Source organism: Alligator sinensis, unplaced genomic scaffold (genome assembly GCF_000455745.1).
Source record: "Alligator sinensis unplaced genomic scaffold, ASM45574v1 scaffold1835_1, whole genome shotgun sequence".
Classification (NCBI taxonomy): Eukaryota; Metazoa; Chordata; order Crocodylia; family Alligatoridae; genus Alligator; species Alligator sinensis.
Window position 1 is genome coordinate 92553 of NW_005843455.1, and position 16383 is coordinate 108935.

At 45.1% G+C, this 16383-nt stretch overlaps 1 protein-coding gene across 1 annotated transcript in view; it reads left to right on the forward strand.

Moving 5' to 3' along the window:
* LOC102388321 (protein JBTS17) overlaps nucleotides 1-16383 on the forward strand; it is a gene marked incomplete at its 3' end in the record, with an annotated part of 41135 nt that continues 24752 nt past the window's right edge. The window contains exons 1-8 of the mRNA XM_006038763.3: nucleotides 1-90; nucleotides 2018-2191; nucleotides 2602-2749; nucleotides 3155-3290; nucleotides 3894-4013; nucleotides 5790-6022; nucleotides 9149-9246; nucleotides 14334-14490. Of these exons, the coding sequence (XP_006038825.2) occupies nucleotides 2657-2749; nucleotides 3155-3290; nucleotides 3894-4013; nucleotides 5790-6022; nucleotides 9149-9246; nucleotides 14334-14490 (837 nt within the window). The remainder of the gene's footprint in view (nucleotides 91-2017; nucleotides 2192-2601; nucleotides 2750-3154; nucleotides 3291-3893; nucleotides 4014-5789; nucleotides 6023-9148; nucleotides 9247-14333; nucleotides 14491-16383) is intronic.

Consider the following 16383-nt stretch of genomic DNA (forward strand, 5'->3'; position numbering starts at 1 on the left):
GGAAGGGGCCTGTGGCCGCCCCGCCTGTTAGGTCTCGTTTGGAAATGTTGCACGGGTTGTGCCAGGGCCATTGCTCGCCGTGGGCTGGAGGTGAGCACCCCCGTTCCCTTCCGCCCCCGGGATGACTCGCTCCCATTTCAAACGCTGGGTGGCAGGCCTCGGCTCCTTCCCTTCCCTTTACGTTAGGGTGGCTTAAGAGGGACCGGGGCGGGGGGAGGGAGGGAAGTCGTTGAGCAGGTGCCGCCCTGTAAAATGGCCCGACGCAGTGCCAGACCCGCAAGGACTGTGGCACCCTGGCTCCTGACTCATTGGGGTTTGGGTGCTGGTAAAGCGGAGAAGAGCCACGTGGGTGTATGGTGCCTCCCTCCCCGGTGCAACCGGTCCTGGCCCGGTGGGGCGGGTGGGCTGCGGTGCCCATGGGCTCCACCACCCGTTTTAGGCTGATCCGAGACCCTATTGCAGGGGGAGGAGGAGGAAGAGGAGGGCAGGGTGTGCGGTGCTGCCTCCTTTGCCTGTTTTCATAGCTTGACATCGCTGCTGAGCCATGGGCCCGCGGTATTTCCAACCTATTTGTAGAGAATCCTTTTGTTTTAACATCCCTTGTCACTTAGCTTTCAACCTTTGCGTTATTTTGTCCCTCTAGATGCTTGTTACTCCTTAGTATAGTTTTCTTCCCCTTCTTTCCATTCACTATTTCCCTTGATTTTGAGGTACCTAAGGTGCTTCTTGTATAGAGCAATATCCTGAAGCAATTCTTGTCTGTATGATGTTGAAATTGCTGCTGCTTTTGCCTCTAGTGTTATATCCTTTAGGTGTACTGCCCACCCTCCTGGACCCTTTTAGCTTACAGTCTGTTTAGTCATTACTAGTTCTCAGGTTAACCCTTTTAAAGTGCGGTGCCCCTTTTTTGTTATTCTCCTGTTGTCCCTTTGAAGGATGGTTTCCATCGTGTCACGATCGCCTCCTCCCAAGTTTCCTGTCACCTTTACAGTGGCAATCAGTTCTTCCTTATAGGTCAGAACAAGATCACGATTCATAGTTCCCTACCGTTAATATAGTTATTAATCTGGGTATATGTGACCATATGCTGTCTTGTCTTGGGCAATATGGACCTGCCTCCAAAGGAGGCTATGGTATCTTCTTGCAGCCACCTCCCAGCCTGTTTTTCACTCGGGTTAACCCCATCCTTGCCTGCCATGCATTGAGGATAATAGTGTAAATTTGGGAGGCTGCCCTCAGACTACCAGAGATGCCCTAACTTACTCTTCTTTGAGCCACCTTGATCTGACTTAACACTAATTCTGAGCAGGGTGCCTCTGTCCTTTCGCAGGGCTCCCTTTTCCCCAAAGATAGCACCTAGGACCCGTCAGATGGGGAGTTGGGGGAATCCCAGGGCCATGTTGGAAGTGGATACCTGTCACCCTCACTGGGATCAAACCCAGGTCCTTCTAGTCTGTAGCCAGTCACCATACCAACTGAGTTACACAGCTCCCTGTTTAATGTTGTGGTAGGAAGCCTTCTCTGGCTGTAGGACAAAATGATCCACCACAGGTAAGAAGCAGGTGTTTGCTAGGACCAGACTGCCACCAGTGCTCATCCTTGCAGCAGCAAAGGGATGGATGCCTGCTGCAGAAGCCCTGCATTTATGGGCCAGATCGAGTGGCTCCACGGGACAACTCCTGGTTTAGCAGAAACAACGTGCATCTCTGAGATGCTTGCAGTCTTTGTCTCATCCTGAAGAGCATCTTTCCCCTCTGGGATCTGGGTCAGAAAAAGAATCAAACCCAGGACCCACGCTTAGACTCCTAGACTCTGTCCCCTTCCAGTCACCTGGCCTCTCTCTCTCTGAACAGATGTGTAAGGTGTTCCTCATTCACTTTTAACTGGCCTACAGCCTGCCAACTGCAGTGGCCTTACAGCACTGCTTCTCTCTGAGTAACAGAAGTTAAAGCAGCCTATGAAAGGTATAGATTTTAGCCTGCAATATTTCAAATAAACATCACCTTTGTTGTTATAGGTTGATCTTATAGAGGGGTTTTGGACATTTCAGAAGGCTGTGTTCTGCATGAGGTTGAAACTACATACACTGCAGAACCGTGTGCCTCATTCTGTCGTCCGTCGTGTCGTCGTCCCCCCACCCCCGCACCAGACAATAACAAGCTGTACTAGAAATCTGCTTCTCAACACAAGTGTGTGTCTTGATTTTTCAGTTCCCCTTTGAACTTACAAAGTTTAGTTTTGCATAAGGCTGCTGTTTATCATGACACTATTAACCTACAGATTTCCTTCTTCTTTCCTCCTGGCTTCCAACTTTGGTTTTACAGTGATTTTTCACATTAGTTAAATTGAAACTCAGCATGTATTGTGAAACTATACCATATAACCACATATAAGTAAGCATGAACAGCCAGAGTTTAAACAGAGAAAATTGACTGCGTTTTAATCTACCAGAAATCAATACAACAGAAATCCAAGTAGTCCACCAGTCAGATTTATTTTAGGAATTACATAGATTCGAATTCTGTTTATGTTGTGTATAGAAACTTTAACATTTATGTTATTTTAAAAAATAAACCTAACAATTTTTCTGATTCTTTACAGATCTGTTGATACACCACCATCCAACATTTTTTTTCAGTAGTTATGGTAACTTGGAATGTTATTAAGCATGGAGATTAAGTTAGATGTTCTAATTTCTACATGTATCAAGCAAAGGAGGCCTTGGCCTCGCATTTCCTGGCTGGGACAGGTAAGAGTCCTTATATTAACATCTTCAGGAAATGGTTTATAGGTACCACATTAGTTATTAATTTAGATATCAGTTGCTGAAGGAAGGAGTTGGGGATCAGACTAATAATTAAATCTTCTAGGCCAAATTCAGTTCTAGCATAAGTGGGGGCTAAATATGGCCCTGTATTATAAACCATTGCTGAGAAGGGTCATGTTAAGATTGGGGTTATAGTCTTAACTTCATTTTCTCAGGACTTTCAAGAGCTTAACTGTGCTCTTAATTTTTATATTTTGTATTTAATCAATAAATAACCTTCCCCTCCATTGGTTTAATCCAATTACCACATCTGTCAGCACCATTTTTCATGCAAAATAGAAAATAGATTCTTTAAAAAAATGAGAGATACATTTTATCTTTCAACAGGAAAAAGAAGCAGTTTTTCTTTTAGATGCTAAACGTATAAATGAAATTAACCTGGTATCAGGAAAGACAAAAAAGAAAATTCCTCGACTACAGACACTGCTGAAAAATGTAGCTGTCTTAACAACATCACAAAATGGTTAAGTATTAACATTTTATACATTCAGAACTGAATTTTTATTTATTTTAAATTATAAATTATAGGAATTTGGACAAATTTGTTAGTGTAAAATCTGGCCCCGCCTGGCACCGCACGACGGGCCTGACCCGACCTGACAACTCTGCATGTGCAAAGGAATTTGCCAGCTTGGGGACAGTTGTAGGACCTGGGCCCCAAAAGGGGAATATTTAACATTTAATATTTTTACAGCAGGGCTGTCCAACTTGCAGCCCAAAAGGGTCTATCTTGTGGCTTGCAGGCTCCTATCCAGCCACTGCTTCCTCTCCAGCATCTTATGTTGCTGCCGGGGACTCTGGGCTTCCTCTTCCTCTGGCTTCTACTTCCCCTCCTCACTCCCAAGGGTGAGGTGGCATGGCCCACAGGGCCCAGAGTCCACACAGCAAGGGGTGCAGAGGATCTGCACAGTGGGATGGAAGAGGAAGGGGGCCTTCACAGCAAGTGGCCTGGTGTAGGGGGGGCATGTGGCCTGCATGGCATATGCAGCCCCTTGCTGTCTAGAAGTTAAATGGCCCTGCTTAACAGTAAAACAGTTATAAAAGTCTTTCCCTGCTATGCAAACAGGTGCTTGGTTGGCAGGAATCCTTACAACAGGAGAGCTGTTTCTCTGGAATAAAGACCAAGACTGTTTGAAAACTGTGCCAGCAATTGAAGAGTCTACTAAGGTGGTCACAGCGGCACAAGGTAGAATTTTCAATTTGTCCTTTTTTAAATCAGTAATCCTGCTGCCATGCATATTTCTTTATTTTTAATCCATGTCTAGCTAATGATAAATTCATTCACACCCTTGGCAATAGGAAGTACAATTCAGATTTCCCTCCTTCCTAGGGTTTGGCAACCAGTGATCCTTCTGCATCACAACGTATGCATGGGAGGTCACCCAGGCCTTTGATGCCTATATGTAGGCAGGAGATTTTTTTTGGAGGAGTGGAGGCTGCCCAGACCTTCCATCTCCCCGAGACAGAATTCAAAGGCCAGACTGTATCCAGACATTTGGTATCTCCATAGCTGTATTTGTACAAGCATCTAGGGATTGAACCCTGGTCTTTTGTATGGTAGACAAGGATTCTACCACTGAACCACAGGGGACTCCTTTTCACGGGGAGTGCTAACCTAACTGTACTATACGGGCCTGTTCCTCCTTGCTTGCTCTTCTGGCCCCATGACTCTTAAACACTTCTGCTGTGTAGTTGTCCATCTTCAACAGGGCGGGGTGGAAGGTGTTCTTACCTCTTGTAGGGTGTGAAAGATATGGCTTTGAGTTTCCTCTGGCTGAGCAAAACTTAAAATCCATGTCTCCCACTTTCTTTATGTGTGCTGTAACTATTAGGGAAAATTAATAGGGGTGCTTAACCTGGCGTCAGCAATGTATGTTGGGCATGCTCCATTGGCAGGCTTATGCATCCAGTCCATATAGGTCCTAACTGTAGGCGTTAGTTCCTTCCAGAAACTTGGGCCCAGGGATATCAAGTGAATCCCAAAATAGTTTTGGTAGATAAATGCCCAGCACCACTCCTGCAAACACATCCTAGACAGAGTGTCGTCTAAGCACGTTTCTAAAAGCAGCCACAGAATATTTTTCTGCAAGTAGTGGGTGCAGAGTAAGAGTAGGCTAATTTTTTGGTGGCTGTCTTGGGATTGCTACTGAGGAAGTATAAACATACCTTGAGCATTAGGAGGGATTTAAATAGTAAAGGGCCATCCTGGGAAGAATATTCTGTGCATTGTGGATGGTGTGGCAGTTAATGAAAAGGTGGTTCTTGGGGACACAGACAAAGGGGCATCAAGCCTGGCGTAACTGGCAGAAACAAAGTACTAGCAGTGACAAAGATGGAGATGTAGGAGCTTTAAGATGTAGGAACTTTAGGACAACCACTAGAAGCTTGAATTTGCTGGAGAAGAGGGAGCCAGTGGAAAGACTGATGAACCAAAATAGAGGCAATCTTAAAAGCTTTCATAGCCTGGAAAAGTTGATGTGTAGATCAAGGAGAATAGTGAAGAAGAGATTGCAGTAGCTGAAGGAGAGGCTGTTAAATTTATCTCAGACATGAAAAGACTATCCCAAAAGAAATATGAAGGTAGGTTTATCATTTGCCCCTTTCACAAAGGCTATTGCTATTATATTGGACCAAGGCTGCTGTAAAGCTTACTGTTTCAGTGCAGTTTAAACTAAAGTGAAATGCAAGGCATTTCTTTGTTTATTTGAAAGCAGTTTGAATTTGAAACTCACCATGCAACTTGTGTCCCTCATACAAAGTTTACTCCTGGTATAAATGACAAGACAGTCTGCTCTTTGTGTTCTTTTTTTAATTACACTTACTAAGCACAGTTTAGAATAGGTTGTTCTAACACTATTCCGATATGTTAGTCTTTTTAGTCTTTTTAAGTAAAATTTATTAAATTAAATCCAGTGGAGACAGGAAAGGAGTAACTCTTGTGATACAACATTATTTTTTGCAGAGTGTTCTATGAGATTGTATCTATATGTATCAGGAGATGGCAAAAAGGTGCTGCTCACTACTCCTACAGTGTGCATCTTCTTGTGGGAGAGCACAGAAAGCAAAAATGCATCCTCTTCTAAAAATCCTTCATTGGCTGGGCGTTGGTCCCAAATTTTGCCTAAAGAATCAGTTGTGTTACCTTCCATTGAAGATAAAGAAACTGGAGTGAATGTTGATTTCATCAAGAATGAGGTAAAAAAAGGTAGCATCCTTTTTAAGTAGGGTAACTTCTCCTTTAAGTGAAATAGAACCTCAGACTTACCAAGAGTTTTTAGTAATGTCATGGCTATCTTTTTGGCAGTGTTTGCAGACTTAACTGTGCAGTTCCAAAACAAGCTTTAACAAGAGAGACTTAAAAAAAGTTTCATATTGCATGTTGAAAGCTGTTTTTATTTCCTTTACAATTGCTCTGCGTGCTTTTTTTGAAAATGTATAACAATAGTGAACATTCAAATATGTAACATAGATATAATTTTACAGCATCTTTCTTGTTTGTGCTTTACAAAGCACAGTCAGCTTTATATAGAAGAGTTATGTAGAATGGACATTAACCTTTTCCTTTGCATTTTCAGCAGAGTCTAGAGGTTTATTTTAATTAAGTTCTAGAGACCAACAAGAGAGATCTTAATGTAAGGGCTTATCTGAAGAGTAGAGATGCGAGGATTGCAGCAACAAACTAGTAGCATTTTTTCTCTCTTAGCTCTGGAGGTGAGAATCTAGTTTTGGCTCGCAGTCCTGCAGTTTGATCCGCATCAGTGTATATCCCCCCTGCTGCCCTGGTGACACGACTCCTGTGCCTGCCAGTGCTTTGAGGGGTGTCGCGCCACTGCCTGCACTGCAGCCCTGCATGAAGGAGGCGTGTTGCCGAGGTAGTGGGGGGGAGGGTGGGGGGGGAGGAGCAGCGGTGAGGATATCCCCACGTGGCCCCACTGTTTCCAGCTGCACCAGGTCATGCCCACCAGGCTCCAGAGGCCCCAGGGGAGGGAAGCAGGGCAGGATCCCAAGCCCACAGTCTGCTCCTGCCTTGGGTACAGACCTGAGGGACACGGGTCCCCCCTGCCCCCCGAGAGTACTCATGGCAACGGGGAGACGGCTCTCCCCCTCCCTTGGACGAGCCACTGGTAACCCCATCCTGCTTCCTGCTGGGGCCCTGCAGCTGTGCATTGCAGGCCTGGGCCCCAAGCCCCACCTGGCTGGGCAGCAGATTCATCCCTGCCTAGCTCCCTTTCCCCACCACTTACCTGCTGGAGCTACATGCTGCCTGGGGCCATGTGCATGTGGCACCCCCTGTCTCCTGCTCCCTCCCAGCTCCCTGCAGTCTGGAACTCTGCCAGCCTGCAGGGAGCTCATTGCAAAATGGCAAAATCCACGGGTTTCTCTTGTAAAATGAGAAATCCGTGTTTGCCTCTAGTGAAAGGTAAAACCCGCGGTGTACTCCATTTTTCCGAGGGAAACGGGGAAACCCAGATCCCTGGATTAATAATCAGTTATTTCACAAGCAGTGTCCTTTTAAAGTGCTCCTGTAGATGTTAGTGTATTGTACTACAATCATAAAGAAATACTTATTTTTCTGCTCATTATTCTAATATAATAAAAGCCTTTGTCCGTCTGCCCATCTGTCTCTAATGCTTTTATTCACCCTGATTGGTTGTCTTAGCAGCCAATCACAATGCTGACTGAAACAACCAATCAGAGTGCTCTACACAGACAGAGACACACGGCAGATCACTATCCTTAACAGCAGGGACTGAGGGGCAAGGGCAGCACCTCACCACCCCACTCCCCAGCCTTGGAGGCGGCAGTGGCACAGGGTGCTGGTTGTCCTTGCCCCCCCCATCTGGCCTTGCTGCCGCATCCAAGTACTGGCCACACTCCCCTCCCCACTTCTGACCCCCCCCCAGCAGAAAGACCTAAAGATGTGATGAGGGGGGGAGGCGCATGGGGCCAGAGGTGGAGTGGCAGCACCACAGGGTGCTGGATGACAGTGTTTCATCCCTGCCTGCCCTCACACCCATCATTCATGACTGAGAAGCCGGAGCAGGGCCCCCCGCCCCCCCCTCCCAGCCCTACTTCTTGGAGGCAATAGCATTGGGTGTTGTCTGTGCAGCGCTGGCCTTGCCCCTCTGCTCTGGCCACGCTGCTGCCACCACCGCTGCCTGGCCCTGACAAAAGCTGGCAAGAAGTGGGGAAGGGGAGGGGGAGACACAGTGGTGGTGCCCTGCTGCCATCACTGGGCCCTGAGAACAGCTGAGAGGGAGGAGGGGATTGTACCTGGCTGGATGTGCAGCGGTGGCAGTGCAGGGCGCTGGCTGCCACCTGCAAGCTGCCCCCCCTCCCCTGCACCTGGAAGGTGTTGGAGTGGCCGGGGGGGGGCACACAGGGCTGAAGGCAGAGTGGCAGCAGCGTGGGGTGGTGGGTAGCAGCACTCTGTCCCCCCCGCCCCTCCTTCCCCCATCATTCTTGACGGGGAATTGGCTAGTTTTATAATAAAAAAGTGCTTCTCCCTTATATTTTGCATATTCCTATATACTGTTATGTTACCAACTAGCATCATTTTCAGTTGACTTGCTTGAAAAACCAATCCCTTCACCTGCCTTTTAAAAAGTTGTAAGTTTATTTTGGTGAGAACTTTTTTTTTCTTTCTTTCTCTTTTAGTGCAGGCAGTTCTCAAATATGCTTTAAGAAACAAAGGTTTGAAGTTTCCTATGGAAATATATTTCTTATAGAAGTAAACTCAGTAGAGAAAGTAGATCCCTGCACACCTTTTAGCATATGTCTATAAACAAAACATGAGTGATTTAGAATGACTAGGCACATCTACACATGTGCTTTAATGCACATTAGCCTATTTTAATGTGCACTAGCGAAAGCAGTTTTTTCATGACATTTTAATGTGCATTAAAATAGGCTAATGTGCCTTTTTCTTGTACCTCACAATGGAGGTACTAAATTTTAAAGTGCATCAGCAAAAGTGCATTAATGAATGTGTAGACACACCCACTGATTCTCCGCTAATACCATAACTGAAAACTAGCAGAATGTGACAGTAAGTTTCTTAGTGAGATTTCATAATCATGATATCATCTAGGGAGGCAGGTCCTTCAGACATTCAGTGCTTCAGTAGCCAAAATAATAAGTCTTGGTATAATTTAAGTTAGGTTGCAGGGTTCTGATGAGAGTTTTGAATAGCTTGCCTTAACTTCTTCTAACCAAAAATGTTCTGTGAAGTCTGATTTTAATTGTAATAGCAATAAACACTGGACTAATGTGTGTAGGTTATAAAAACAAACAAACAAAAAACCCCAACCTCTTTTGCAGATATTGGGTGACTGCTGCTTGTGTTCTTTTGTGTTTTATTCTGTGGAATGCTTGATGCTGACATTTTTGGTGCTGCGTTGGTCTGAAAACCACTTTAGGTGAGTTCAGAGTCATTTGAAATTTTGCCATTGTATAAAAAATTGTTTTATTGTTACTCAAACATTTTGGCGCTAGATATTCAAATACATGGAAATGTTTGTTTACATGTATGCAGAGTTATTTATGAATGTTAACAGCTGGCATGTATGAACTGGCTTGCATTACTTATAAACATATTCAAGCTACTTATCCATAAATGTATAAATGCATTTGGTCAAACTTTAACTGCATAGCCCAGAATGTTTCATATTAAACAATTCAGTTTTACTGAGAAGCAGATTGTCCCATTATATGATTACTCTTACTGTTGATTTTTGGCAGGAAGCTATTCACAGGCTACTGTACATGGAGTATGGAGGGATAGGCCTGAGGTTATACTACTCCAACCCTTGCAGAAGGGTACCTGCAAGTATTAGCAGCATTTATGAGGCAAAATAATTAGGCCTGTGTAGATTGTGTATTCTTACTCATGCCTTACTTATCGATTGACAACGATCGCTCTGTTTGTGCTCTGTGTAAACATATTAGACCATGTAGACCAGGGCTGTCCAACTGGCTGCCTGTGAGGGGTTAAATTGTGGCCCCTGGGCTCCTGTCTGGCTGTTGCTCACCACATTGCTCTGGCTGTGACAGCAGCCAGAATCTTCAGGTTTCCCCTCCCTCCTAAAGCTGCCATTTCCTGCCTCTGCCCCAGGGGCAGGGCAGTATAGCATGCTATGTGGGGGGCTGAGGGTGAGTCTTGTGGGTGAAGGTGGGGAAGGAAGGGGATCATGCCCAGGGGTATGTGGTTCCCAGGGGCTTAAAAGCTGGATAGCCTTGATCCAGACTATTCCCAGCCAAAAATGTTTCTGCTATACGTTTCTTACTATTTTGTCCAGTTCTGAAAAATCTCAGGAGATAAGATTACTGTTCTTTCATTAGTGAGATTAGTTTACAGTGAATTAGATATAGCTCGGTATCAGGAAGTTTTGCCATATTTTTCCTTAATTTCTTCCTGCTATTCCTTGATATATACCTGTGCACATCTTAAATAACTCTTTCTCCTGCTTTTAAATAGGTATGCATTGTCTTTCTACTGTATTTCCTTTATCATATTTTAGGTCTGGTTTAAACGTCTTCAAATCACAAAATCATAGAAAAATAAGGATGGAAGGGACCTGAGGAAGTTATCTAGTTCAGCCCCCTCTTCAAGGTTGGATCATTCCGTTTAACCTATTCCAGCCAAGGTTTTATCTAATGTGCATTTAAAATCGTCCAGTTGTGGAGATTCCAGAACATCTATGATAATCTGTCCAGTGCTTAACCCTACTCTGATGGGTAGAGCGTTACTCCTAATATCCTAAGTCTTTGAAAAAATTATCAAGGCTCACATTTGTGAGAGCCCAGCAGGACAAATTATGATGCGGGGAAACCAGCACGGGTTCGTGGCAGGCAGATCGTGCCTGACCAATCTAGTTTCTTTTTATGACCAGGTTACGAAACGCCTGGACACAGGAGGAGGGGTGGATGTCGTATACTTAGACTTCAGGAAGGCCCTCGATACGGTATCCCACCCCATACTGGTGAACAAGTTAAGAGGCTGTGACTTGGATGACTACACAGTCCGGTGGGTGGCGAATTGGCTGGAGGGTTGCACCCAGAGAGTCGTGGTGGATGGGTCGGTTTCGACCTGAAAGGGTGTGGGAAGTGGGGTCCCGCAGGGTTCGGTCCTTGGACCGATACTCTTTAATGTCTTCATCAGTGACTTGGACGAGGGAGTGAAATGTACTCTGTCCAAGTTTGCAGATGACACAAAGCTATGGGGAGATGTGGACACGCCGGAGGGCAGGGAACAGCTGCAAGCAGATCTGGACAGGTTGGACAAGTGGGCAGAAAACAACAGAATGCAGTTCAACAAGGAGAAATGCAAAGTGCTGCACCTAGGGAGGAAAAATGTCCAGCACACCTACAGCCTAGGGAATGACCTGCTGGGTGGCACGGAAGTGGAAAGGGATCTTGGAGTCCTAGTGGACTCCAAGATGAACATGAGTCGGCAGTGTGATGAAGCCATCAAAAAAGCCAATGGCACTTTATCATGCATCAGCAGATGCATGACGAATAGGTCCAAGGAGGTGATACTTCCCCTCTATCGGGCGCTGGTCAGACCGCAGTTGGAGTACTGCGTGCAATTCTGGGCGCCGCACTTCAAGAGGGATGCGGATAACCTGGAGAGGGTCCAGAGAAGGGCCACTCGTATGGTTAAGGGCCTACAGACCAAGCCTTACAAGGAGAGACTAGAGAAACTGGATCTATTCAGCCTCCGCAAGAGAAGGTTGAGAGGCGACCTTGTGGCTGCCTATAAGTTCATCACGGGGGCACAGAAGGGAATTGGTGAGTAGTTATTCACCAAGGCGCCCCCGGGGGTTACAAGAAATAATGGCCACAAGCTAGCAACTCTTTCCTGCTTATGCAGGGGGTCGGACTCGATGATCTATTGAGGTCCCTTCTGACCCTAACATCTATGAATCTATGAAAATATCTCCTATTACTATTTAAATCCATTATAACATGTCCTGTCTCCTGTGGATGCAGAGCACAGTTGGTTGCCATCTTGTTTCTCTAGATTAAATAAACCCCACTTTTTCTAACCTTTCTTTGTATGTTTTCTGAACTTCTCATAATATTTGTTGGTCTTTACTGGACTCTTCCCAGTTAGTTTACATCTTTCTTGAAATGTGGTGCCCAGAACTTGACAGTACTCATAAGTGAGGCTTCAACCATGTTAAACAGAGTAGAAGAATCATGTCCTGTGACTTGCATGCAACACTTCTGTTAATACACCCCAGTATGCAAGTGACATTTTTCCCCCAATAATAGTTCATTATTGTTTACTGTTCAATTTGCTGTTCACTAACTCCCAGGCCCTTTTCTGCAATACTGCAGCCTAAGTCATTCTCCAGTTTGTTTTTTGTGCATTTGATTTTTCCATCCATCAGGTACTTTGTACTTGTCCTTATTGAATTTTATCCTATTCTTTTATGAGCATTTCTTCAATTTATCATGATCACCTTGAATTCCAGTTCTGTGCTACAAAGTATTTGTTACCTCACTCAGGTTGGTGTCAAATGCAAATTGGCATTCAGTTCCATCCTTCAGGTCACTAATGAAGATATTAAACAATACCAGCCCCAGGACAGATGCCTGGGAAGCCCCACATGATACCTCCATTGCATTTCCCATTTTTAGTCGCCTGGGACTTCTATCATATTGTATGGTTTAAACAGTACAGATGCCTTAGTTCAGGGGTGCTCAACCTCTTCTCCTGGCGGGCTAGATGAGCAGTGCCTCACCTGTCCATGGGCCAGATCCAGCCTGTGGTCCCAGTCCAGCACTGAGGGTGGACATGGTGGGACCCCATAAGGCCACGTGAGAGGGTAGAGGGTGTGGCCCAGTTGCAGCCCACCCTATGGGGGAAGGGGCATGGCCCGGCCCAGCCCAGCCTGACTGTGCAAAGGGAAGGGGACATTGTCTAGTCTTACCTGGCCCATGGGGGGCACGGGATATGGCCCAGTTTTGAACCACCACGGGTCTTGGTGTTTGGGAATTTGGTAGCAGGGGAAGGTGGCCGTATTAATCAATCTTTTGCATTTCAGTAGATCTCCTAGTATTGTTTCTCTGTATCCTATGTCTACACCAGCGTTACTTCCATTTTCAGATTCTGAGTAGTCCTGTGTTGGTAGGCTTATACTACATAGAGAGGTTGCTGAGAGAGGCTGTAATTGAGAGGACTATGGGTGCATAATAAATGAGATTTTATGGTGTAGATGTGATTTTTGCATAAGCTTATACACAAGGCCAGAATTGTAGTCTAATACAGTAAAATCTCTGTTACCTGGTACTTCACCAACTGGAACACTCTATTAACTGGAGTTTTTGGATGGCTGGCCAGACATGGGGGTGGGGGGGACTTGCACACGACCACCACTGCTGCCTACCACCCCGTGTTGATGCCACTCCACATGTGGTCGCTGCCACGCCCTCACTGCCCCCCGGTGCTCTGCCAGCTGGACACGGGGGGCGTTGGGGGAGGGGGGAGCTTGCATGTGACGATCACTGCCACCACCCTGTGCTGCCTCTGCTCTGCTCTGCTCTGCATGTGGCTGCTGCCACCCCCGCCCCCCTTACCCCAGAGATGCCGGACAACAGAGTTTTTACTGTACTTCGAGAACTAAAGGCAGATGGCAGGTCTGGGTAGCAACATGGGATGCCTGTAGATGTGTGGAGGCTGCTCCACTGCACTGAAATTACAGCGGCCTCCGTGTCTCATGTATCAGCGTCCCCACACTTCAAAATGGCAGCAAGGGTACTTTAACTAAAGCTCATTTGAGGAGCACCCCCAGTGCTATTTTGAAGCATGGGGACACGGATACACGAGACAGGCACTGTAGGTGCTTTAATTAGAGCATCCCTTCCACCCCACCCCCAGAGCATGTGTAAAGATGCCCTTAGAGACTGGTTCAGAGAGGCATAAGCTTCTGTAAGAAACAGGCTACTTTGTCAGATGCATCCACTTGACTTCAAACTAACATGGCTAACTACCTCTCTCTACTCAGAAATAAAGTTTAGTTCATTCTCATCTTCCACCATTTTAGAAACATTTTAGTAAATATAATCTATAGAAGGGTTTTTAAACCTTTTCTGAACAGTGTACCTCTGGTGGCTGGTCAGGAAGCCGGGGGAGGAGGCTATTCAGCAGCTTGTTGGAGCTGGCGAAGGAGGGTAGTGGCAGCCGGTCGCGGGGGGTGGCCACCTCTTGCAAGCTTCTCCCCCTGTGTCCGGCTGGCTGGGATGTTTGGCTTGCAGAGGGGCACCGCTGCCCTCGCCCTGCCCTGGCCTGACCCTGCTTCTGAGGCAGCGGCATGAGGTGGCAGTGCTCTGTCCCCGCCCACCCATGCATACCCCCTGGGAACCCCTAATCTATAGTTTATAGGAAATTTAATTTTCTTTGACGTGCTCTGCAGATCTTGTTCATATATAAGGTTTATAATGCATGAGCCATTATATCCTATCTTAATACAATTTTAAAATCTCTTCCTTTTTAATGCAGTTCTGTTCCTTACCATATCCAGTGGGCACAGCAAAAATGTTCTTTGCTTAGTCTGGTTCCCCAATGTGAGCCAGTAAAGTCAAGAGGAGCCTTGCTTACTGCGTTTGCAAGGGATGGACTTTTGCTGGCAGTAGCTATGAATCAGAATGATCCAAAGGTATGAATGGTATTCAGGATATCACCAATGTAATCCTGTAAGTTAAAATGACCTTCTTAAACTTTTATGGAATTAACCTTTAGATAGACTTTCTATTAAATCATATCCATATTTATAGCTAAAAAAATCTTTTAAAAAGCATTCCTCAGAAAAATGGACAATCTTCCTGACTTTCAAAAGACTAGTATTTGGTATAGAAATCCACTTCAAATATCGTCTCATCTCTAACCTCCCATTACTAAGGCAGACAAAACTCTTGGGGTAGAAAAAATATATTTTATTAGACCAACTAAATAGTAGCAAAAATTTTCTTTCTTTGCAGGCTTGCAGGCCCAAAAACCCTTCGTCAGGCATAGGAGAATTCAAAGATTGTAAAAGTTCTCCCAGGTAGAAAAGAAGCTTTCTCTTGCACAGGGGAGGAACAGGATGTTAGGGTTCTCCTGGGTTTCAGAGTCCATGTATGAAAAAATGGAAGGTTGTTTGGGCCCAAAAGCTTGCAAAGAAATGTTTTTTGCTACTGTTTAGTTGGTCTAATAAAAGATATTGTTTCTACCCCAAGAGTTTTGTCTGCCTCTGCTTTTTAAACCAATACAGGTACAACCTATATCCCTGAAACATGGAAGATATTGTAATTAACCATTTGGAAATGTAAACTTCATTGCTAAATAGGAAAGAAGCAAAATTCAGCTCCCTTCCTGACATCTGACACCTTCAGGGAAGAAGCCTGATGGATAGAGCCTTGTCTCAGCCTAATCTGCCCATGTCACAGAACAATTTTTCACAAATGGACTTTGAAACCCAGAAGAACCCTACCATCCTTTACCTCCCCTGTGCAAAATGAAGTTTATTTTCTACTTGGGAGAACTTTTTCAATCATTGAATTCTCCTCTGACTGACAAAAAGGGTGTTTGAGCCCAAAAGTTTGCAAAGAAAGAATTTTTTTTTTGCTACTATTTAGTTGGTCTAATAAAAGATATTGTTTCTACCCCAAGGGTTTTGTCTGCCTCTGCCTTTTAGACCATCAGAGCTACAACCTATATCTCTCCCATTACTAAGGCACTTGCTTCGTCTGCCCCTTTTCATATTATCTACAACAAATTACACACAGAAAAAACCTATATTGCAAGACCATTAACACTGCAAAGCCAAGCACTTTTGACAGTTAACAAATACCAGGATGTTACTCCTGTAATCTTACTTATGCCTTTTTGAGTTTATGCATTATGGCATATTCTCCAATTACATGATTACATACTCTTTTTAATACTTAGCACTTGCTCAGTGCACAGAATGAAAAGAGCTCAGTGGATTAACAAGCTATTCAGTATTTTGCTTTATTTTGAATATTCAGCATGTATGCACAAGGTGAGGCTGGGAGAACATAGTATGCAGTCATGGAATTCAAGGTTGTATTATGTTTGTGCCTAAAACAGGGGTGGGCAATTATTTCAGGCGGAGGGCCACTCACTGAGTGTTGGCAAGCCATCAAGAGCCGCATGACAGGCAGCCAGGGGCAGATATATATTAATTTTCTACATTTTTTTTAGGGGCCCTGCGGGCCAGATAGAATGGCCTGGCAGGCTGCATCCTGCCCACGGGCTGCATTTTGTCCACCCCTGGCCTAAAAGGACCTAATAAAAGATATACAGGTAGTTTAACAGTCTTGTAGGATAACTGTATGTGTATAATTTACTAAATGAGAGCAAACTGAAAAATATAAACAGCATAATTTTGAATCATAGTACCATGTGCATGGATCACCAGTAGAGTTGGAAGCTTTTGGACCCATAGGACAGAGCTCTGTCACTTGACCTAATGGAGTAACTGCTAGCAGGTTGTCATGATATATGTGGACTAGGCACTGAAAGGGTATGGTTGGTTGTAGTGTAGGGA